This window comes from Musca autumnalis, unplaced genomic scaffold (genome assembly GCF_047663935.1).
Source record: "Musca autumnalis isolate F117 unplaced genomic scaffold, ASM4766393v1 scaffold_1, whole genome shotgun sequence".
Taxonomy (NCBI): domain Eukaryota; kingdom Metazoa; phylum Arthropoda; class Insecta; order Diptera; family Muscidae; genus Musca; species Musca autumnalis.
In genome coordinates, this window is record NW_027411644.1 from 170,604,626 (window position 1) to 170,624,034 (window position 19,409).

The window sequence follows — 19,409 nt, forward strand, 5'->3', positions numbered from 1 at the left end:
ACTAAATACCAAATTTCAACCACTTCTGAGGAATATTAAGGCCACAACCTTCAAAATGCCGAAAATCGGGAGGCACCGTTCTATGGGGGTTATATGGGTTTGGGGGAAAGTTTTGTACCCCCAACGAAGACTAAGTACCAAATTTCAGGCTAAAGCCTTCCAAATACGGAAAATCGGGTGGTACCGTTCTATGGGAGCTATATCAAAACGTAGACCGATATATCCCATTTGCAATACCAGGCATCCTAGGAGTATTAGAAACTTCCATACCAAATTACAAAGCTCTATATTAAAAATTGCGAGCTCTATCTTGATTTCAACAGGCGGGCGGATGGACAGACAGACATGGTTATATCGACTTAGAATTTTACACAGATCAAGTATATATATATATATATATATATATATATATATATATATATATATATATATATATATATATATATATATATATATATATATATAAATACTTTATAGATATAGGGCCGTTGAATATTTCGATGTGTTACAAATGGAATGACAAATTTAATTATACCCTCCATATTATGGTGTAGGGTATAAAAATTAAGATGTCTAACAGAGGTAGATATTTTTACGCTTATTACGGAAACTCATTACATTCTTGGTATAGGGACGCCGTTACGTTCTTTTGGTTTCGAAGTTGGTAAGACTATCTATCAAATTGTGTGCTTATTTTAATCGGTTGCCTGCATTAGGGAGACCCAGAAAGAGGATTTTTTGAAAGGCTCAACCTTCTATCTTTTCATTTGATACAAAGACTTCAATGTGAATTTTCGGCGATCGAATCCTACAAATCCTGCTATTTCCGCTTATACGAATGGGCCTATATCAAAAGGTTTTGGTATATCCCTCACACAACGTCCTAGTTACCTAGTCCATGTTAAAAAAAACAAAACTTGAAATGAAATGAAGCAGATATCCTTTGTTCCACTTGATTACGGGTAATTAAAATGAAATGTCTCATATGATTGTATTCGTATCAATAAACAGTATATGCATGTGTATGTATGTCCCCGCACATGTATTAATTTTTGATAATCATTTGCAAAAATTATTCTAGTTTTGTTTTTTGTTAATTTTACATTGGTTCTATTAGTTTTTTGTTATTGTGTTTTTTTTAATATTTCAAATGGAAAAAAGCGACAGCACAAAATGAGAACCCAACAACAGCAATACAAAACCATCAAAAGCTCACACAAAAAAAAAAAAAACAAAAACTTTGATTATTTGACTGCAACCGCCATTTAATTGGCAATGTAGTGCAGCCATAACCATTTGCAGTTGTTTTTTAGATTTTTTTTGTGAACTATAATCATTTCGTTTCATTTATTGTTTATTTAGGTTTTTTTTTTGTTTTGTAAGAGAGTACAAAAAAATTTGTTTCTTTTTCTGGAAATTCTGTTAAGCGAAAGAGTTCTTATCAGTAAAATTGTGTGTTTTTTATTTCATTTTTGTGTGTTTCATTTCATTTGTCGTAGCTGTGAAGTTGTTGTGTTTTCCATTAAGTTCGTAATTATTAATTTATTTTTTTTTTGTTTTCATTTACAAAAACTGAGACAAAACGACAACAAAAAACCACTGAAAAATAGTTTACTAAAATGATAAATTAATGTAATTGCTCACAGAGTCCATACATCGCTACTTAAGAATTGTACTCCTCCAGCTTTTTTTCTTGATTGTGATTATGGGTGCACGAAAAAAAAAAAACTGGGCGCAAAATGCAACAAAAACAAAAAAAGACATTTATTAAATGTCTAAATGATAATTTATTTATATGTAAATAGTATTTTTGAACTTTGGAATATTGTTAAAAAAAGAAATAGCATCGAAGTAGATTAAAGAGGGAAATTGTCTTAACCTGAACGTTAATGAAAAACGAGTTAGGGACCACCGCGAAAGGCTACAGATGCAAATGGCCAATTGTCTAAAGAATGGTCTCGCTCCTGAAAACAATTGTACTGTCGTAGGTGGGGTCAATTATTTAAATAATTACATATTTTTCAGATGTAATTCGAATCGTTTGAGTTGTAATTTGAGAATTCCATTTGTAATTCGTATTATTTTATTTTTAATATGAGTTACGAGTTACAAATAGAATAATTCGAATTTCAAATTTAATAATGCGAATAATATTCGAATTTCAAATGGAATACTTCGAATTGAAAATGGAATAATTCGAATTACAAATGATATTCTTGAATAACAATTGAATTGTTTCGAATTACAAACGGAACAATCGATGATGAAAGATTCCAAGCCATAATAATGTTAAAAACTTGGGTTGGACGTTGGGCTAGTTACCCACCTCTTCCCAAAAAAACATCGAAAAAACAATGAAAAAACAAAACCCCTCTAAAGATGACGAACCCCGCAAACGTTTTAAGGATTACAATCTGCACTTGAGATTTTCAGACACATTATAGAGAAGTTGCGGTGTACTCACTGGCAGATGATGAAATTCAGTCTCCACAATGAAGCGTCTGACAATGGATTGAGGCTGATAGACTTTGCATGATAGTTAGCAGTCAAAGATTTAAGCATTTCAACCTGGGAAATGTTTGCGGATTCTGAAAAGCAATGTTCATGGATAAGAAAAATCCAAAAACAAGAAAAAATCGCGGTCAAAGTTCACATTTTTTGAGTTGTTTTATGTTTTCATGTTTTTACCGCAAGTTCTATCGAAATGGGACTGAAGAAAATGTTGTAGCAGTGAAAATGCTGTACAATATTTTCTTTATTCCCATTTCGATAGGACTTGCCGTTTCCAAACAAGATCGTCAAAACCTAAAAAAACCAAAAAATGTGAACTTTGAACGCGATCTAATTAAAAATCCTTCCATAGTTTTTTTTAGTGTTTGGATTTTTCCCACGTATGAACATTGCTGTTTCAGAATCCGCAAAAATTGCACATTTTAATTTGGAATTGCAAAGCAAAAAGCAGAGAGGAATGGAAATTATTTCTTAGTTCTCTAGGGGTCCAACTAAGTTGCTCCGTACAAGAATTTATCGCGATTCATTTGTACTAACTTATCATGTTAATGGGAAGTCCAAACCTTCGATGGAAAAAATGCGCTTGCAAGTTTATCCAAATGAGTAATCAAAGATCCTCAGTGAAAGTTATCGCTATCTTTGCGTTTACGCGTAATATAAAAACCTAAAACAACTTTTATTTTACGATCTTATGATTTCTTCATCTCGCGTACATGTGATGTAGTGTCATTGTATTGTACGTTTCAATCAATATGTTGTTGTATTTGATCGTCTTTGTGAAGACCAACCACATCGTTGGTGGGATAAATGATGCTGCTGTTCTGTCGTTTATTCGTTCCGATAGTGGCTTATTTGTAAAGCTTGTATCTGTTGTTGTTGTTGTCTGAATATTTGAATAGCTCTGGCGACAGCCTGACAACGCGCCTTTTGTTTGTTATTATTGTTGTTGTTGTTACAGCTTTTTCCAGTTTCTTGAACTTGCGTCCTTAAGTACTTAAATACGTAAATAATGTTACAAGTGGATCTACAAACATAGCGAAAATAGTTATGGAATGTATGTATGTGATGTAAGTATGTTTAAAAGCAATATGAGTCAGATTTTTTTTTTGTTGCTTGAAATCACAACGTTGATTTGTTTAGAATCGAAAATTTTTAATAAGAAAAATAAAACAAAGAAAGATTTAGAAACAAGCGATATTTGCGATGGTCAAGTAAACATTTCTCAATTATTTGGATGCAAGAGGGTGGCACATAGGGTGTGCCTGAAAATAATTCACCTATTTTGTAAAGTATTATTGGCGGGGAACCACACTGGGATCGATTCTCAGCGCAGAAAACAAACATTTTTGGTGCCCGGGTATAACTCCCACGGATGAAACTCTTAATGATTTTTTTTAATTTCAAAATTATTTTTTATACCTTCGACCATAGTATGGAGGGTATATTATATAGATCCACGTTTTGGTATAAACTCCATATAACTGCACCTCCCGATTTAAGGTATTGTGAAGTTTTTATCTACACTTTCCGCCCAACTTGGTTCCAATTTAGCACTTTGTGTTTCAAGAGGTCAAAATACTTCTGCACGAAAAATGGTGGATCCACCTTTTGGTATAGGGCCTCATATGTATAACGGTACCTCCCGATTTAAGGTATTTTTAGGATTTTCGCTACATTTTTTTTAACGAACTAGTTGAAATTTAACATTTGAGGTTCCCAAGGGCCAAGGAATTTATTCACTAAATATGATCAAAATAGGCCCACTTTTTGGTATAGCCCTCATATAACGGTACCTCCCTATTTAAGGTATTATGAGGATTTTATCTACACTTTTCGCCCATATTGGCTCCAATTTGGCATTTGGTGTTTCAAGAGGTCAAAAACCTACTGCACCAAAAATGGTGGATATAGGTCCGCGTTTTGGTATTGGGCCCCATATAACGGTACCTCCGGCTTTTCGGTATTTTGAAAATTATAGCTACAATTTTAACCCGAACTAGTTGCAATTTGACACATGAGGTTTTCAGAGGTCACGAAACTTCTCCACTAAAAATCGTCCACATAGGTCCATTTTTTGGTATAGCCCCTATAGAACGGAACCTCGCTATTTTCGGTATTTTGAGGATTTTGGCTAAAATTGTTAATCGAATTAGCTATAGTTGAAGTTTTCAGAGGTCCTGAAACTCATCCACCAAAAATCGTGCACATAGTAAAGGTACCAACAGATTGAAGAAATGTTTTAGATACATTTTTATACCCTCACCCTAAGGCTTACGAGGTATATACACTTTGATACGACCAAAAATGTGCCTCATCAAAATAATGGTGTTAGAACCCAAGTCATTTTGGACATTATTCGTTTTCGCCAATTTGGAGTCGATTTAGCCATGTCCGTCCGCCTGTCTGGCTGACTGGTGCGCACGATAACTCTCGAACGGATCAACCGATTCGAACCAAATTTTTGGGTATCGTAATATTTTGTCCAAACTTAGTTTAAGTTCGAAGATGGGCCATATCGGTCCACTCCTTCGGGTACCTCCCCAACAAAAGTTCAAAATGTTTCTGTATAATGTTGTGAACGATAACTCTCAAAGGAAGCAATCGATTTGGTCCAAACTTTGCACATCGTATTATTCATTTGATATATAGATCGTGTTCGAATATGGTCTATATCGGTCCACTTCTTCAGGTACCTCCCACACAAAATTCGGATAAAGTGAAGTTTAAGAGCAAATCTCGGATCGTTTTGAAACTCTTTCCTTGCGGATCCCTTTATGGCGATTCAATTTTTTTCGGGAGAAAGTCCATACCTTCTTGGTTAATGGCCTAAAAACTCCAAGAAACCTTGACGGCACCAAATAAAATGGCAAATTCGCAAGATTACTCTCGCAGGGAGATCCTGATTGGTTCAAACTTTGCACAACGTATAATTTCAACTACACCTTTTTCAGATGTAATTCGAATTATTCCATTTGAAATTCGAATTATTCCATTTGTAATTCGAATTATTCCATTTGTAATTCGAATTATTCCATTTGTAATTTAAATTATTTTATTTGAAATTACAAATGAAATCATTCGAATTACAAATGGAATAATTCGAATTACAAATGGAATAATTCGAATTTCAAATGGAATAATTCGAATTACAAATGGAATAATTCGAATTACAAATGTAATTCTCGAATTACAAATGAAATGTTACGAATTACAAATAGAATTCTTGAATTACAATTAAAATAATTCGAATTATATCTGAAAAAGGTGTAGTCATGAATCAGGTTGGAATGAGAACTACATTGGCCCTGTCCTTCGGGAAAAATTGCACTTTAATAGCTCACCTCTGATCATTTTGATTTTTTTTTTGTAAAACGATCTTACGAAAAAAGCGAAAGGTACCAACTAAACTGCAGGTTACATAGGATAATCCTCGAAGGGAAAACCCGATATCCTCCAAACGTTGTACATTGTATGTGTAGTATTTCCTACAGCCTCGAATTATGTCCGACTATTGACTCCATAGAACCACTCTTTCAGGTACCTCCCACACAAAGTTTGCAAAGAGAGCAGTTTGAGGACTAGTCTGGTCGTTTTTAAATTTTTGGTAACATGTTCTGTATGCGGCCCTAGTTAAGATGGTACAATTTTTTCGGGAGCAAATCTACACTTCTTGAGAAATTGGCCCAAAAACTCAAAAATTCCCTATAGATGTCGGAAGTATTGCGTTTGATTATTTTCTTTAGGTCCGAAGCTGAGGATATATCTCAATCGGCACAGCTGACTGATACTTTCTTACTTGTTTGCCCTAATTTAGGCATTTGGAGTACCCGTGGTCGAACAATTTATTCACAGGTGATTTTAGTTTTGAATATTTTATGGTGGATGGTATAAAAAGTTCGGCCCGGCCCAACTTAATGTTCTTTACTTGTTTTGCTAAATTTTGAAATTTATAATTATATAAATTGTTATAAATTTTGGAGGAGAAGTTGGAATTTAAGCGGAGTTGTACATTTAAGACGGCTAAGCCAAACAATGCCGAATTGGTGTTCTAAGACATTCCGCTATAAAAATATACGTCTAATATCATTGACCCAATGTGAGTCGGGGAAGACTCATAGGTGTGAGAGAAGTCTCTCTTGTCCCTTCATATATGTTTTGACGGGTGTAGCACAAATCTAACCGATGTGTAAATATTAGTATGTTTCACTAAGATAACGTCACAATTATTAACAGCTTACCTGTGTTCGACACTCCATTCTAAAAGAAGAAATTCATACAACATTCAATTAAAAATAAATTTGAGCTGCATTTTTTTATGCACGAGAAGTCACAACTTCACCCTTCTGAAATGTTTTCGCGAAATATTGATTTTGAATTTGTTTAATTAAAACTAGGGGCACATTTTGTGGTGCGTATTTTCAAAAGGGCTGACTAACCATAGCAGAATAATTTGTTTAAATATTAAATAATGCTGCCAGTTGAACCAAGTTCACATTTCAAAACATTGGTCACTGAACCTTGTGCGCGGTATTTCCCGGCAAAGACCTTTTCATATGTTTATATGTACAATTTCTTGAACTTTTTTATTTGGGTTTTGTATTTTAAGAATGTTTTGAGACTTTTGTCAAACGAAATCAACGTCTTTCTTTAATCAAAATTGCTACAACTGATGATTTGTTTTTGTGATTCTTGTGCAAAAATATATTTTGGTTATTTCTAAAAGGTCTCTGATTTTTTTTAATGTCATGTGTGTTTCATGTTTCAACCACAATTTTAACCGCAAATTATTAAAATAAACATAATTGGGTAAATTTAGCACCACAAAAAGACAGGCGTGAAAATACATTTTTAATTCAGAGTGATGTTAGTAAACATAGCATTTGAGCTCGAAACGATAATCATGAAAAGTTTTTTAAACAGTGGTACAATCTCACTGTGTGACAAGATCTACAGTACCACATTATTTTTAACAGAATTCGCTGTACTTTTGTATTTTAAATTGTAACAGACGAAAATTCCAAATATAGGACCAGAGTTTGTAGAGACCCCACAATCGTATTAAGTAATACAAATTTCCAAAAATTTAGCCCGTGAGCTCACACAAGGAACGAGACACTATATCCCAGCAAAAATATCCCATTACCAAATAATGGTTGTTATAGTACTGTTTGGTAGTCCTAACTACTTACAGATCAACTTACTAACCCATTATCTTAACAAGGCATGTCTCACTGAATATCTAGTTATACATAAGCCACTAGAAGTTAGAAAAGTTTTTTTTTTGATCTTTTTTGTACAGTAAATCTTTGTCAAACGAAATCAAATTCTTTCTTTTATCAAAATTCCCATAACTGATGATTTGATTTCGTTTTTTGTGAAAAAATGTACTTTGTTTTTTCTAAAAGGTCTCTGAATTTTGTGATTGTCAAGTGTGTTTCATGTTTCAACCACAATTTCAACCGCAAAATGTTAAAATAAACATAATTGGGCAATTTTAGCACGATAAAAAGATAGGCTTGAAAATATATATTTAAATTGCTTGAAAATACATACAACCGTATAGTTGTATAGTAATTTGTAAGGGACTAAAGGTGAATTTTTGTGAAAATGTTATTTATTTATTTTATTTAATTTATTTTATTTATTTACAGTATTTACATTATTTATTTTATTTATATAATTCATTTGTTTTATTTATTTCATTTTATTTAATATATTTATTTTTTTTTATTTATTTACTTTTTTATTCATTTATTTATTTACCGATTTTCATACAATCAGATAAAAGTATCAGTCAACTTTGTCCACAGAAATACATCCTTAGCCTATATGAATTGAAACTTTCATTTTCCCCAAAATTTTGTGGCCTTTTTTTGGTCCGTAGATGAAGGCTGAAAGTATATCTCTTTCGGCAAAGTTGACTGATACTTTTTACTTGTTTTAAATATTAAACAAGGGAGCAAAGGCTATAGTCGGATCAGGAGCGACTGTATAATACCCTACATCACGATCCTGTGCATAAGCCTCACTGGTAAACATTTAATAGGGCAATATTAAAGTTATCAGCCACCACGGATAAAATTTTGAATTTTTCTTCACATAAGTTTTTTGCCATTCCGACCCCTGAATATTATCCAACCATTACCAAACACTTCCTCTCTGGGACCACCATCAGTCCCGAAATTTCGTAACGATCCGATCAAAATTGCGACCTGTAGCGTGGTTACAAAAAATGGAAAAATTGGAATGATTACCGACTATTGCGATATCTCCGTCGCTTGACCACATACGCCAACCTTCTTCGCATCATTGTAAAGGTGAGATTTTTTTCTTTTACAGGCATGCGTTGCTTTTGGAAGGCCAGCAGTCGGAGCTGTGATAATCGACATTACAATTGAAATCCCTAAACTTAAAACTAGGATTGGATTAGCGACTATTGCGATATATCCGTTGTTTGTACACCTACTCCAACCTACTTTGCATTGTTGGAAAAGCAAAGTTTTCCACTTTCATTATCAGTCTTTGCTTTTGGCAGACTCTTATTAGAAGCGGAGATATTCGCATTAGAATATAAAATTTAGTTTTTCTCCAAATAATTTTTTACCCTTTCCGACCCCTGGATATGATCCAATCATCACCAAAGTCAATAGGCTTCTTCTACTACAATACCCCCATCAACACCCAAAATTTCTTGACGATCCGATCAAAATTTCAACCTGTAGCGTGATTACAAAGTTTAGATGGACAGATGGACGGACGGACACACATAGCCAGATCGACTCAACTCGTCGACACATTCATTTTGGTATATGGGTATAGTATGGAGTTACGACCATTATTTCGATGCGTTACAAACTTTTTGGCCAACAACTCCCCACAAAATGGTGTAGGGTCTGAAAAAAATTAGTATAATGAAACTTATTACACGGTGCTCTTGACTGGCGCTTATATCTGGGAAGTTTTTGCGGATTCTAAAACTTAAACTTAGATGAGAAAAATAAAAAAAAACCAAAAAATCGCTAGAGCGCTTTTTTAATAAATCGCGGTCAAGTTCATGTGTAGGGTTTTTTTTCGGTTTTCACGATATTGCTGGGAAACCGCGAATCAAAATGGAACTAAGGAAAATGTTGTAGCAGTAAAAATTCCCTACAAGATTGTCTTTTATAATATTTTCGTAGGTTCTACCACTTTTGAGATATAGAGGTTCTAAAAATGGTACAACCAAGATTTTCTCTAGTCCCATTTCGATAAGACCTACCGTATTCGAGCAAATCCTGAAAACCTAACATAAAAACCTAGAAACGTGACCTGAACTTCTATATCTCAAAAATGGTAAACCCTGGGAACACATCATAAAGGCAATTCTGTAGAATTTGCCTTTCACAGCTACAACTTTTTCTTTAGCACCATTTCGATAGGACTAGTGGTTTCCAAGCAAAATCGAAAACCTAAATTAAACCTAATAATGTGAACTTTGATCGCGATTTATTTAAAAATAACTTTAGCGATTCTTGTTTTTTGCTGTTTCAAAATCCGCAAGAACTTCCCAGGTGTAAGCGGTTTTTATTTTAAGTTCGTTAAGGCGCACCGTACATGACATTGTTTTATAAGGAGGCGATACAGTCAGTGCAGCGTCCCCATTTGAACTTCTATATCTCAAAAATGGTAAAACCCACGAAAATATCATAGAGGCCAATCTTTCTCTAATCCCATTTCGATAGGACTTGCGGTTTAAAAGCAAAGTCGTGAAAACCTTTTTTTTGGTTTACTGATTTTTCTCATCTATGAAAATTGTAGTTTCGGAATCCGCAAAAACATCCCAGGTGTAAGCACCTTCCATTTAAAGTTGGTTTAAGAGCACCGTGATTAATTTTAGGAAAATAAGAAGAAAATACAAATTACCAACAATTATCGGATTTGAATCCTCATATAGACAAAACTACTTGACAAACCAATATCATAATTGAAGTTCCTCCAAACTGAAATGTTTTCTATAAAATCCCATTACAAAATTTGTATTCTTAAAAAATTTGTTTTGTACCATTTTTGGCCACGTAGTGAGAATGCATAGCGTAGTGAGAAAAAATTCTCCAAACAATCTATGGGAGAATCAACGAACTGTACAAATTTTATCTCGACATGGATACATTTAAATCGTGTCGATTTACAATTATTATGTTGGATACCAAAAGCAGTAGGGAAAATTCGTAGGGAAAAATTGCAGATGATATCTCAAAGCATGGTATTCAAATTATGGAGATAAAATAAAGGATTATATGCCACGTACTCAGGGGTGGAAAGCAGTGTTGCTGAATTTGACGATTTATCGTCATTTTGAAGATTTTTGGCTCAAAATAGCAAAATGACGATTTGACGATTTTACCCCTCTAAATGACGATTTTAGACTAAATAACTTCCAACCAAATAATGCCTTTTTACACTCAAATCTGACTATGAATACGTTTACATGATTAGATTTAACCTTGATTAAAATTATTTTTTAAAGTACATTGAATTAAATCTCGAAATAACCCCAAGTATGTTTGGACGAAATTCATTTCAGACAATTTGGAGTCGACTTAGCGATGTACGTCAGTCGGTCTAGCTGTAACGCACGATAAATCTCGAACAGATCAACTGATTTGGTCCAAAATTTGGTTCTCGTAATATTTTGTCCAAACTTATATGAAATTCGAGGATGGATCATATCGGTCCACTTCTTCGGGTAGCTCCAACACAAAATTTTGAAAATGTTCACAAATGTGCAGTTAAGGGACTTGTCTAGGGCCGTTTTGAAATTTTTACAGCAGGGTATTTACGAAATATAATTTTTATCGGGGAAAAGTCCATACTGACTGAGAATTACTCTGTAAAGGCCTGCGTACATAAGCTGCCTTGCCTGCTTACCTTGCTTACTTCTGATAAAAGAATAAAAAAGAAAAGGGCAACCCAGTTCGAAATTTCCTCGGCCTTCTTTATTCTTTTATTTTTATTATGTCAAAAATGAAGCAGGAAAGCAAGGCAATCAGGCAGAGCAGCTTATTTACGCAGGCCTTGAAAACCCTACTGCCATCAACTATCCCAGCAAAATTTGAAGCAAGGGGTTCCATGCGATGACGTGATTTCATGGCATCTTTTGCATTGGTTGAAACGAAGTTGTTAAAGATCCGATTTTTTTATTACCTTTTGAACCAATGCAAAGGAAGTCGTGAAAAATCCGATCTTTTCATCAGCATTTGAACCCATTCCGTCGATCCAATAGATATGAATTTTGCGTTTTTTTATACACATTTTTCTAAATATATAACATTAATTATTTACAATAGGTTTAATGTTGTCGGAGACTCGAAATCACAACCAACGTTGTTAAAACTCTCGTCGTAATGATAATGTCATTACAAAGGGTTGGTGAAAATGACATGCCAAAGTATTGGTGGAAATGACATGCCAAAGCATTGGTGTAAATGACATGCTTTGGATCCAAAAATGAATAGCATATTTTGGGGTCTACGCTCATACAAAATTCATCGATGAAGATGCGAAAAAGATGACATGCCAGATCACTTTCACCCATGATTGAATGGCTTCTTTGGCATCGAACATTTTGCTGGGTATGGGTCTCAAAGGGTCGGTCCAATCCTTGCACATCGTAATTGTTCTTTAAAACTTACGACACAGTCGAAGATTGACTATATCGTCCCACTTCTTGCGGAACCTCTCCCCAAAGTTCAATTATTTAGACTTAAGAACAGGTTGAGACCTGTTCGTGGAAACTTTTTAACTTTATTTCGAATAGTTCTCACAAAAACAACCCATACTGGGGTTGCATCTTTTCATTATGTCACAGGCTGAAGGTTTACCTCTGCCTGTAAAATCAACTGAAAAAAGCTCTGTTTCCATACTTTTTAAAGATAAAAGTTGCAAAAGTATGAACTGTCCAAGATGAGTTACACAAAAAATTTTTTTAAAAAAATACCGGAACAAAAATTTTGCAAAAACATAAAAATACTGGAGAAAATGTCAAAGTCGGTGTAAAAGTTGATGGTACAAAAATTTTCTAAAAAGAATAGTATTTAGCACCATTTTTTTTAGAGAAAAGCCAGCAAAGATGTTAAAACTTTTTGCCCACTCAAATTGTGGGATAAATGGTTTTAAAGTTTCAGCCCCATTTTACTTTAGTAGAACAAAAACGCATTTTTTGAAACATGTGCAAAAATGGTTAAGCTTGTAAAAACTTTTTGGTTCTGGAACATAACCAATATAATACATATTTTACTGTTATTGCTGAACTATAACAACATAATGATGTATCCCCCTTTTTCCTCAGATAGCATTTTTATTAGATATTCTGAAAAACATTAATTAAAAACATATCCGCCTAAATTATCTCTATTAATACTTCTAAGGAAAACGCAGTCGTTTCTTGTAAAAATTTAGCAAATTCTTTATAATGTTTGTTACATTTAAAATTTTGACGATTTTTGACAATTTTCCGTGCTGGGCAGATGATTCGACGATTTTCGACAAAATTTACTCGGCAACGCTGGTGGAAAGTCAAGACCTGTATCTGGCCACTCAGGTAAATATATGCATTTTGTATTGTATGCAAAAAACAAAATAAATTCCTTTAGGAAAATGGAAATCTGTAATGACATATTCCTGTTTCAACAACTGAATCTAAAAGGGATTGAAGGATTGGCAAATAATTTAAAGTTTTTGCAGTTTTTTTTTGTTAAAATTTTTTGCCGATTTAAGGCTGCGTAAAATTAACAAAGGATGGAAAATGTTTCGTTATTTAACCAATCATTTTGTATTATAGAATGTAGACAGTGGTATGGATTGTGATTAACGTTAATAAGCTGGGTTGGTTAATAGCTATTTGCCCACCATTTGAAGGAGACCCCTATCCCAAAAATATTTCTTAACAAAAAACCACACAACAATTGAAAAAATTTTTATTAATTTTTTATAAAGTGTGGCTTACAGGGTCTTATATACACACACAACTTTACATATGTATTATATACATGTGTATATAACCTGCCTGTGTATTTGTTATATATAAATTTAAAAAATACACATAAAATTTCGTATATAAATATGTATGTTTATGTTAATCTGACAAAAAAACAATTGTAAATACATACGTACATGCTTCATAGGCGCTGATGTGCATAGCATCATATTTTTGTATATTTCCGCAACGAATTCGATGAAACAACAAGCAATGGCTGGCTGACTGGCAATGCAATGCGTTTTAATGCAGTTTTTTAATGTTTTATGCAACGATGCTCAGAGCTGTGGAGTGTCCGCTTGTCTGGCTTGAGGTTTTTATTTTTTTCGGTATGTTCTCTCCCGATATTTTGGTGTATGTGTGTCCTGTTTGGATGCGTGTGTGTATTTGTCCTGGTGATGTTAATTGTTTTGTTGCAAGTATATGTATATAATAACGGCTTAACAACAACAGCGACGGCAGCAGCAACAACTGTCGGTGAGAAAAATTGACAGGAAAACAACGAAAATCTCTCGAATAATAAAACAGCAGCAGCAGCAACAACGTCAACAAAATGTGCGTAAATACCAAACAATGTTTTTTTTTTTTTGGCGTAGAACAGTTAAAATATGATGGGGTTTATTGTGGATTGGACTGTACTATCTCTTTTTTGTTGTTATCGGGTGAAGGGTTTGAAGGTTGGTTGGGGAATTGGCATTAAATAAACACTGTTTTTGGGGACGTTGCGTTGATTATTTTATGTTTCTCCCCAATGGCACCCAAGTTTGAGTTAATGCGTATGAATGCACTGAAAATATATGCAATGCGTTGCAGTATTCTGTGTTGTTGATTTGTGTGGTTTTTTTATTTGGGTGTCCAAAGGCCAAATTATGCAGTGGAAATAATAGGAAGGCTGTGTGACGACTGGATGGCTGACCGGCTAGCTGGCTGGCTGTTTGGTTTGGTTGGAATGTTTGCCTTGCAGTTTGTTTACGCACTTCCGGCGAATTGGCGTTAAAAAAGTGCAGCACCGTTTTACTTTTTTGTAAAGAGGAGATTTTTGATGGGTTCCCCCAACACCAATGATGATAACGTCGTGTTCGCGTGTGTGTGTGTGGTTTTGTTGATTAATGCTTTGATGTTGTTGCTATTATTGCAAAGTAAGTGTGCGTGAGTGTGATTATCACTCAGACCAACCAAACAATCCCTTGGTGATGATGACGATGATGCTATTTGATGATGATTGTTCTTCTGTTGAAGGGGATATTTGGGGACGCTGTTGGTTGCTGGCAACCCCTCCCGCCTTTAGTTGCTATTCTTATGTATCTTTTATATAATCCAGCATATACATATGATATATATAAAGTATATAACAGCAGCAGCAAAAATACTTATGTAAAGGCTTTTGTTATTTTTTAATGACGTTTTTTAACCACCTTTGCTGTCCAGGCTTTTTTGTTGTTGTTTCTCTTTTTTCTTTTTGGATAATTTGTCTTGTTGTGTGGAAAATTGCCGCTATTTCACAATTGAAGTGATTTTTATTGAAACACAAAATTTAATTGTTCAAAGTTTATAGAATTTTCACAGATGATATGTGACAATTGTGGTTGTTGTAATTGTTATTGCAGATGTTGTTTGTTGTTGGTAATTTTTGTCTTAAATGTTGGTTGGCTGATTTGATGTGTTGTTGATACCGTTTTAAGTAAAACTTTTAAATATAATAATGATTGCACTTTCTTGTAGGTTGTTGTTGTTGTTGTAATCTTCTTGGTTTATTTCACAAAAACTTGTATTACTTTTTATTATTTAAAAAAATCACACTTGTTAACAAATATTTTTTTTTAGTTCTTGCTTTTTCTCTTCTGTATTTCTATGTGAATGTGTATTTGTGTTGTTGTTCTTGTTGTAATTACTATTGTTATTGTTGTTGTAGTGTTGAAGTTTATATATTTTTTTAATATTAAACAAAATAAATTTGATTTTCTTTGATTTTTAATTTGTTTTCAAACAAAACCTGGAGTAAAAAATTTGACAGAAAAACACAAGCACAAAAATTAGTTACTGTTTTATTTCTTTTTCATTATTATATTTATTATTTAAATTACGCGTTTGTTGTAAGTTTTATCTCTTTTTTTTTATTGGTTTTGTGCGTAAAACAATTCACATTTACGCAATAAAATTATTTGGTATTTTTTCTGCAAACATCACGTCTTAAAGGTACACCCGCATTCAATTGCGTCTTATAATTTTACGTCTCTTAGCCGAAATTTTAAAATGACTTGTTTTATTGAAGGCGAAAAACAAAAGTACATTAGAGTCTTTGCAATTCTGTTTTGTTTTGACATTCATCATCAAAAATTTATTTTTGTTCTGAATTTGAAAAAATATTTTGCTAAACCGCGAAACCAAGGGAAATTTTTTATTTTTATGGGTTTTGTGAGTGAGTGTAACTCAGTTAAATAGATGTCTCAACAATGTCGCTTATAGGCAAATTTTAATAGGTCAAAATAGTGTTCACTAAACGCATGGGGAATGTAAAGAATATTTATTAAAAGTTTTAATAAGTAATTTTCAGATCCTATGAATGATTATTAAGATTCAATATTTGACACAGTATGAAAAGTCTACAACACATTAAAAAAACCAGAATCTCAATATTAGAATCAGAATCTCTTAGAGTTGTTGATTTAATATTTGTATTAAACAATTTTGTTTGATTAGATAGAAAAGTGTTACAATGATGATTATGTGTAAGGCAAGGAAGATTGAATTTTTGGATATTGCCACAGACCATACTTTTCTAAAGCATAACTTATCACCGATTTCTAAAACATAACTTACATATACTTAACTAAAGCATTCTTTTCCACTAACAAACATGGGCCTATGTCGACATTTTTGGATACCTCTGTTACCTATAATTTTGGAGAACGCCAAATAAAGATAAACATGCAAAAAATTCGATTTGCTAACCTAACCACACAGAAAATGGTACTATTAAAAGTTGAAGGAAACAGAAACCCCAATTTTAGTGACGGCCGTAAAAGTTATAAGAAATATGTACCTGTAATGTGCGCACACCTAATACAGCAGATGTAGTTTTCGAAAAAGTTGACGTACTCAAAGAGTATATTAATAGCTTACAAGGAATACGACGGAAACTGAGGTCTTTCCATTGTACTTCTTGTACGACGCACGGTGGTTCAGAAATGGATTTTCCCGGCCAAAAATCAAAATTTTGTTTTAGCAAAGATATTTAATTTCTATATGGGATTCGATAGTAAATATATTGAAACTAAGGAAACCAGAAAAATTAGGTCAAAACATTGGAAGGTGTGGGCGTGGGGTGCGCCTAAAAACGAACATTTTCCCAATTTTTGGGTAATTCGTAATTTTTGCAAATATCTGGAGAAAGAAGTAGATATTTCTCGGATATTGTGTTCATCGTTTTTTTGTAAAGTAGGTAGGTATGTGGCCTTTAAAAATCGTTTTAACAAATTACCGTAGCTTTTACACAACATGAGCTGTGTCTTTTTACGTGATAATTAGTAATAATTATTGCTAATGTTGCAGATTTTGACAGTTGTATAAAGGAAAAGTTGCTGACAAAAATATTTCAGCAACATTTAGTAAGTAAAAAGACACACCTATGAGCTATTTTACTATTCCTCAGGTACTCAATTTTATGAAATTCCAAATATAGTGGACTAGAACTTTTGTGGAAAAACATAGAACAATGTTCTGTTTTCACAGAAAGATACCGGAGAGTCTTCTCTTTCAGCCCATATATACTTTTGTACCCGACCCGTTCCGTCCGTTTAACACTTTTTTAAATTTATTGAAACTACATGGGTAAAAATGTGTGTTTTTCCAATACCGTTTTCCATATGAATTACAGCTTTTCTACCCAAATAGACATTTTATGAGTTTTTATACGAGTTATATAAGTTTTATGAAAACACAAGGACCATTTTTTTTATTTTTTGTAAAAATTTAAATTTTTTGGAAATTTGTTTTAAAAAGATTTGGAAAAAAAATGTTTTTGAATTTTTTGTTAAATTTGTTGTATTTTTATAGTTTATTAATTGGTGTTTGACAATTTTTAATATATAGGAATATATAAAAAACACAAAAAATTACATATTTTGATAAAAAAAATAGTAAAAAAAAAACTCAAAAGTTTAACTTTGACCTTGAATTTCTCTGCAACAACCAGACCGAATTTGACCGGTTGTAATTCTTCTGCAAGCTGACTGTATTATCTGTCTAACAAAAAAAAAAATAAATCTATCCGTTCAAAAGTTACAGAATTTTACCCTGAAAAAAAAACGATTCTGAACCACTGTGCGACGTCGTAATTCAGAATTTGATTTTACCGGTCAACTTCCAATTTATTGTTATCACCGATTTCTAAAGCATAATTTACATATACTAAACTAAAGAATCCAATTAAATATGTACCTCCAAATATTTGAATTGCGAACGTGGACAGCTTCTGAAGGCAAACATGTGCCTGTGATTTTTGGGAAGGTAGGGATAATTGTCCTGATATACATGGCGTACTATTGAATTTTTTCTAAGGCGTTATTTTTAGATAAAATTATAATTGTAGTGGACTAGAACTAACAAAGTCCAAAAAAGATCAAGGAGATATTTTAAAGGTAGATAGCATACAATTTCCTTTACCAGGTTATATGCTTACCTTTATATCCGCCCGACGCGCTTTTTAGCACTACCCTACACTACAATGTTGAAAGGGTATTATAATTTTTTTTTATCCCAAATTAATATAACACCACGAAATATTTGTCCGTCATTTTCTTTTGATAAATTAGTCTTCATATCTCGGCAAGATAAAGAGATTAAAGTATGTCAGTATGTCAGTCCATATATAATTGTAATCAAACTTCAGAGAGCATTTAAGAACCGATCGTTTAGAAATTTTGTGTGGACGTCTTGTTCCCACCAGAATAAACATCGAATGGAACGACATTTTTATTACGGGTTGAGTTTATGGCAAAGGTAATAGTTAGTGGGATAAATGGGCTAGAACTTTTTTGCAATAATTTTGATTTTTTTAATGGGTATTTTTGCCTTGTAAATTATTTGGACGGAATGTGACTTCCAGGAAAGATTAAACATACAGGCTACATGTATGTTTAATCTTTCCTGGAAGTCACATTCCGTCCAAATAATTTACAAGGCAAAAATACGCATTAAAAATTCATTGCTAACCCATAAATTAAAAAAGCAAGTCGCGCGGTCTATATCGTTATTTTTTGGTCACTAAAAAAGTAGTTACTAAAAGTTTCGACTACTTATTTTAGTGTCCAAAAATAACCACAGATTTCGAGCGACAAACCCTTCTTATAATATGTATTAGTAAGGGGTTTTGTAATGAGTATTTTTGCAGGGTATTCTGTGAAGAGAAACTATTGTTATTTCCACTGATGCCAATTATGTTGATGTACGTGGTCAGATAAAAGATTTACCACCTAATATATACATGGATCCCACATAAACTACGGTCTTCCCTACCTTCGCCCGCAACTAATCAATTTCATATCCACTGTAAAACATGTTGTTGTTATTGAAATGTTTGAATACAATAAAATATGGACTTGAGCCGAAATAAACACATAATGATGTTATAGTTAAATATTGATGAAAGATGCCAATAATTTTGCATAACGATCGGATAGTATTTAGGATGTGGAATTGGTCATAACTTCTGTGCGAAAAATATCCAAATTGAATTGTTTACTCTCCACTGAAAACGCGAATTAATCCTCGATATTTTCAAAAACTTTTTTTGCAAATTTTACAATTTTTGCAGTAGCCGTATTCGCCGATCTAGTGGATGGATTTTCAAGATCTATGATATATATGATCCGGACCTCCGAAA

At 33.2% G+C, this 19,409-nt stretch overlaps 1 protein-coding gene across 10 annotated transcripts in view; it reads right to left on the bottom strand.

Annotated features, from left to right (window-relative positions):
- Eip93F (Ecdysone-induced protein 93F) overlaps window positions 1-19,409 on the bottom strand; it is a 561,454-nt gene that overhangs the window by 213,165 nt on the left and 328,880 nt on the right. For 7 of the 10 annotated variants that reach the window (XM_073958918.1, XM_073958917.1, XM_073958923.1 and 4 more), the window contains exon 2: window positions 13,663-15,518. The exons of the other annotated variants lie outside the window; for them this stretch is intronic. In XM_073958918.1, the coding sequence (XP_073815019.1) occupies window positions 13,663-13,687 (25 nt within the window). In that variant the 5' untranslated portion in view covers window positions 13,688-15,518. The remainder of the gene's footprint in view (window positions 1-13,662; window positions 15,519-19,409) is intronic. 10 annotated transcript variants of the gene reach the window in all.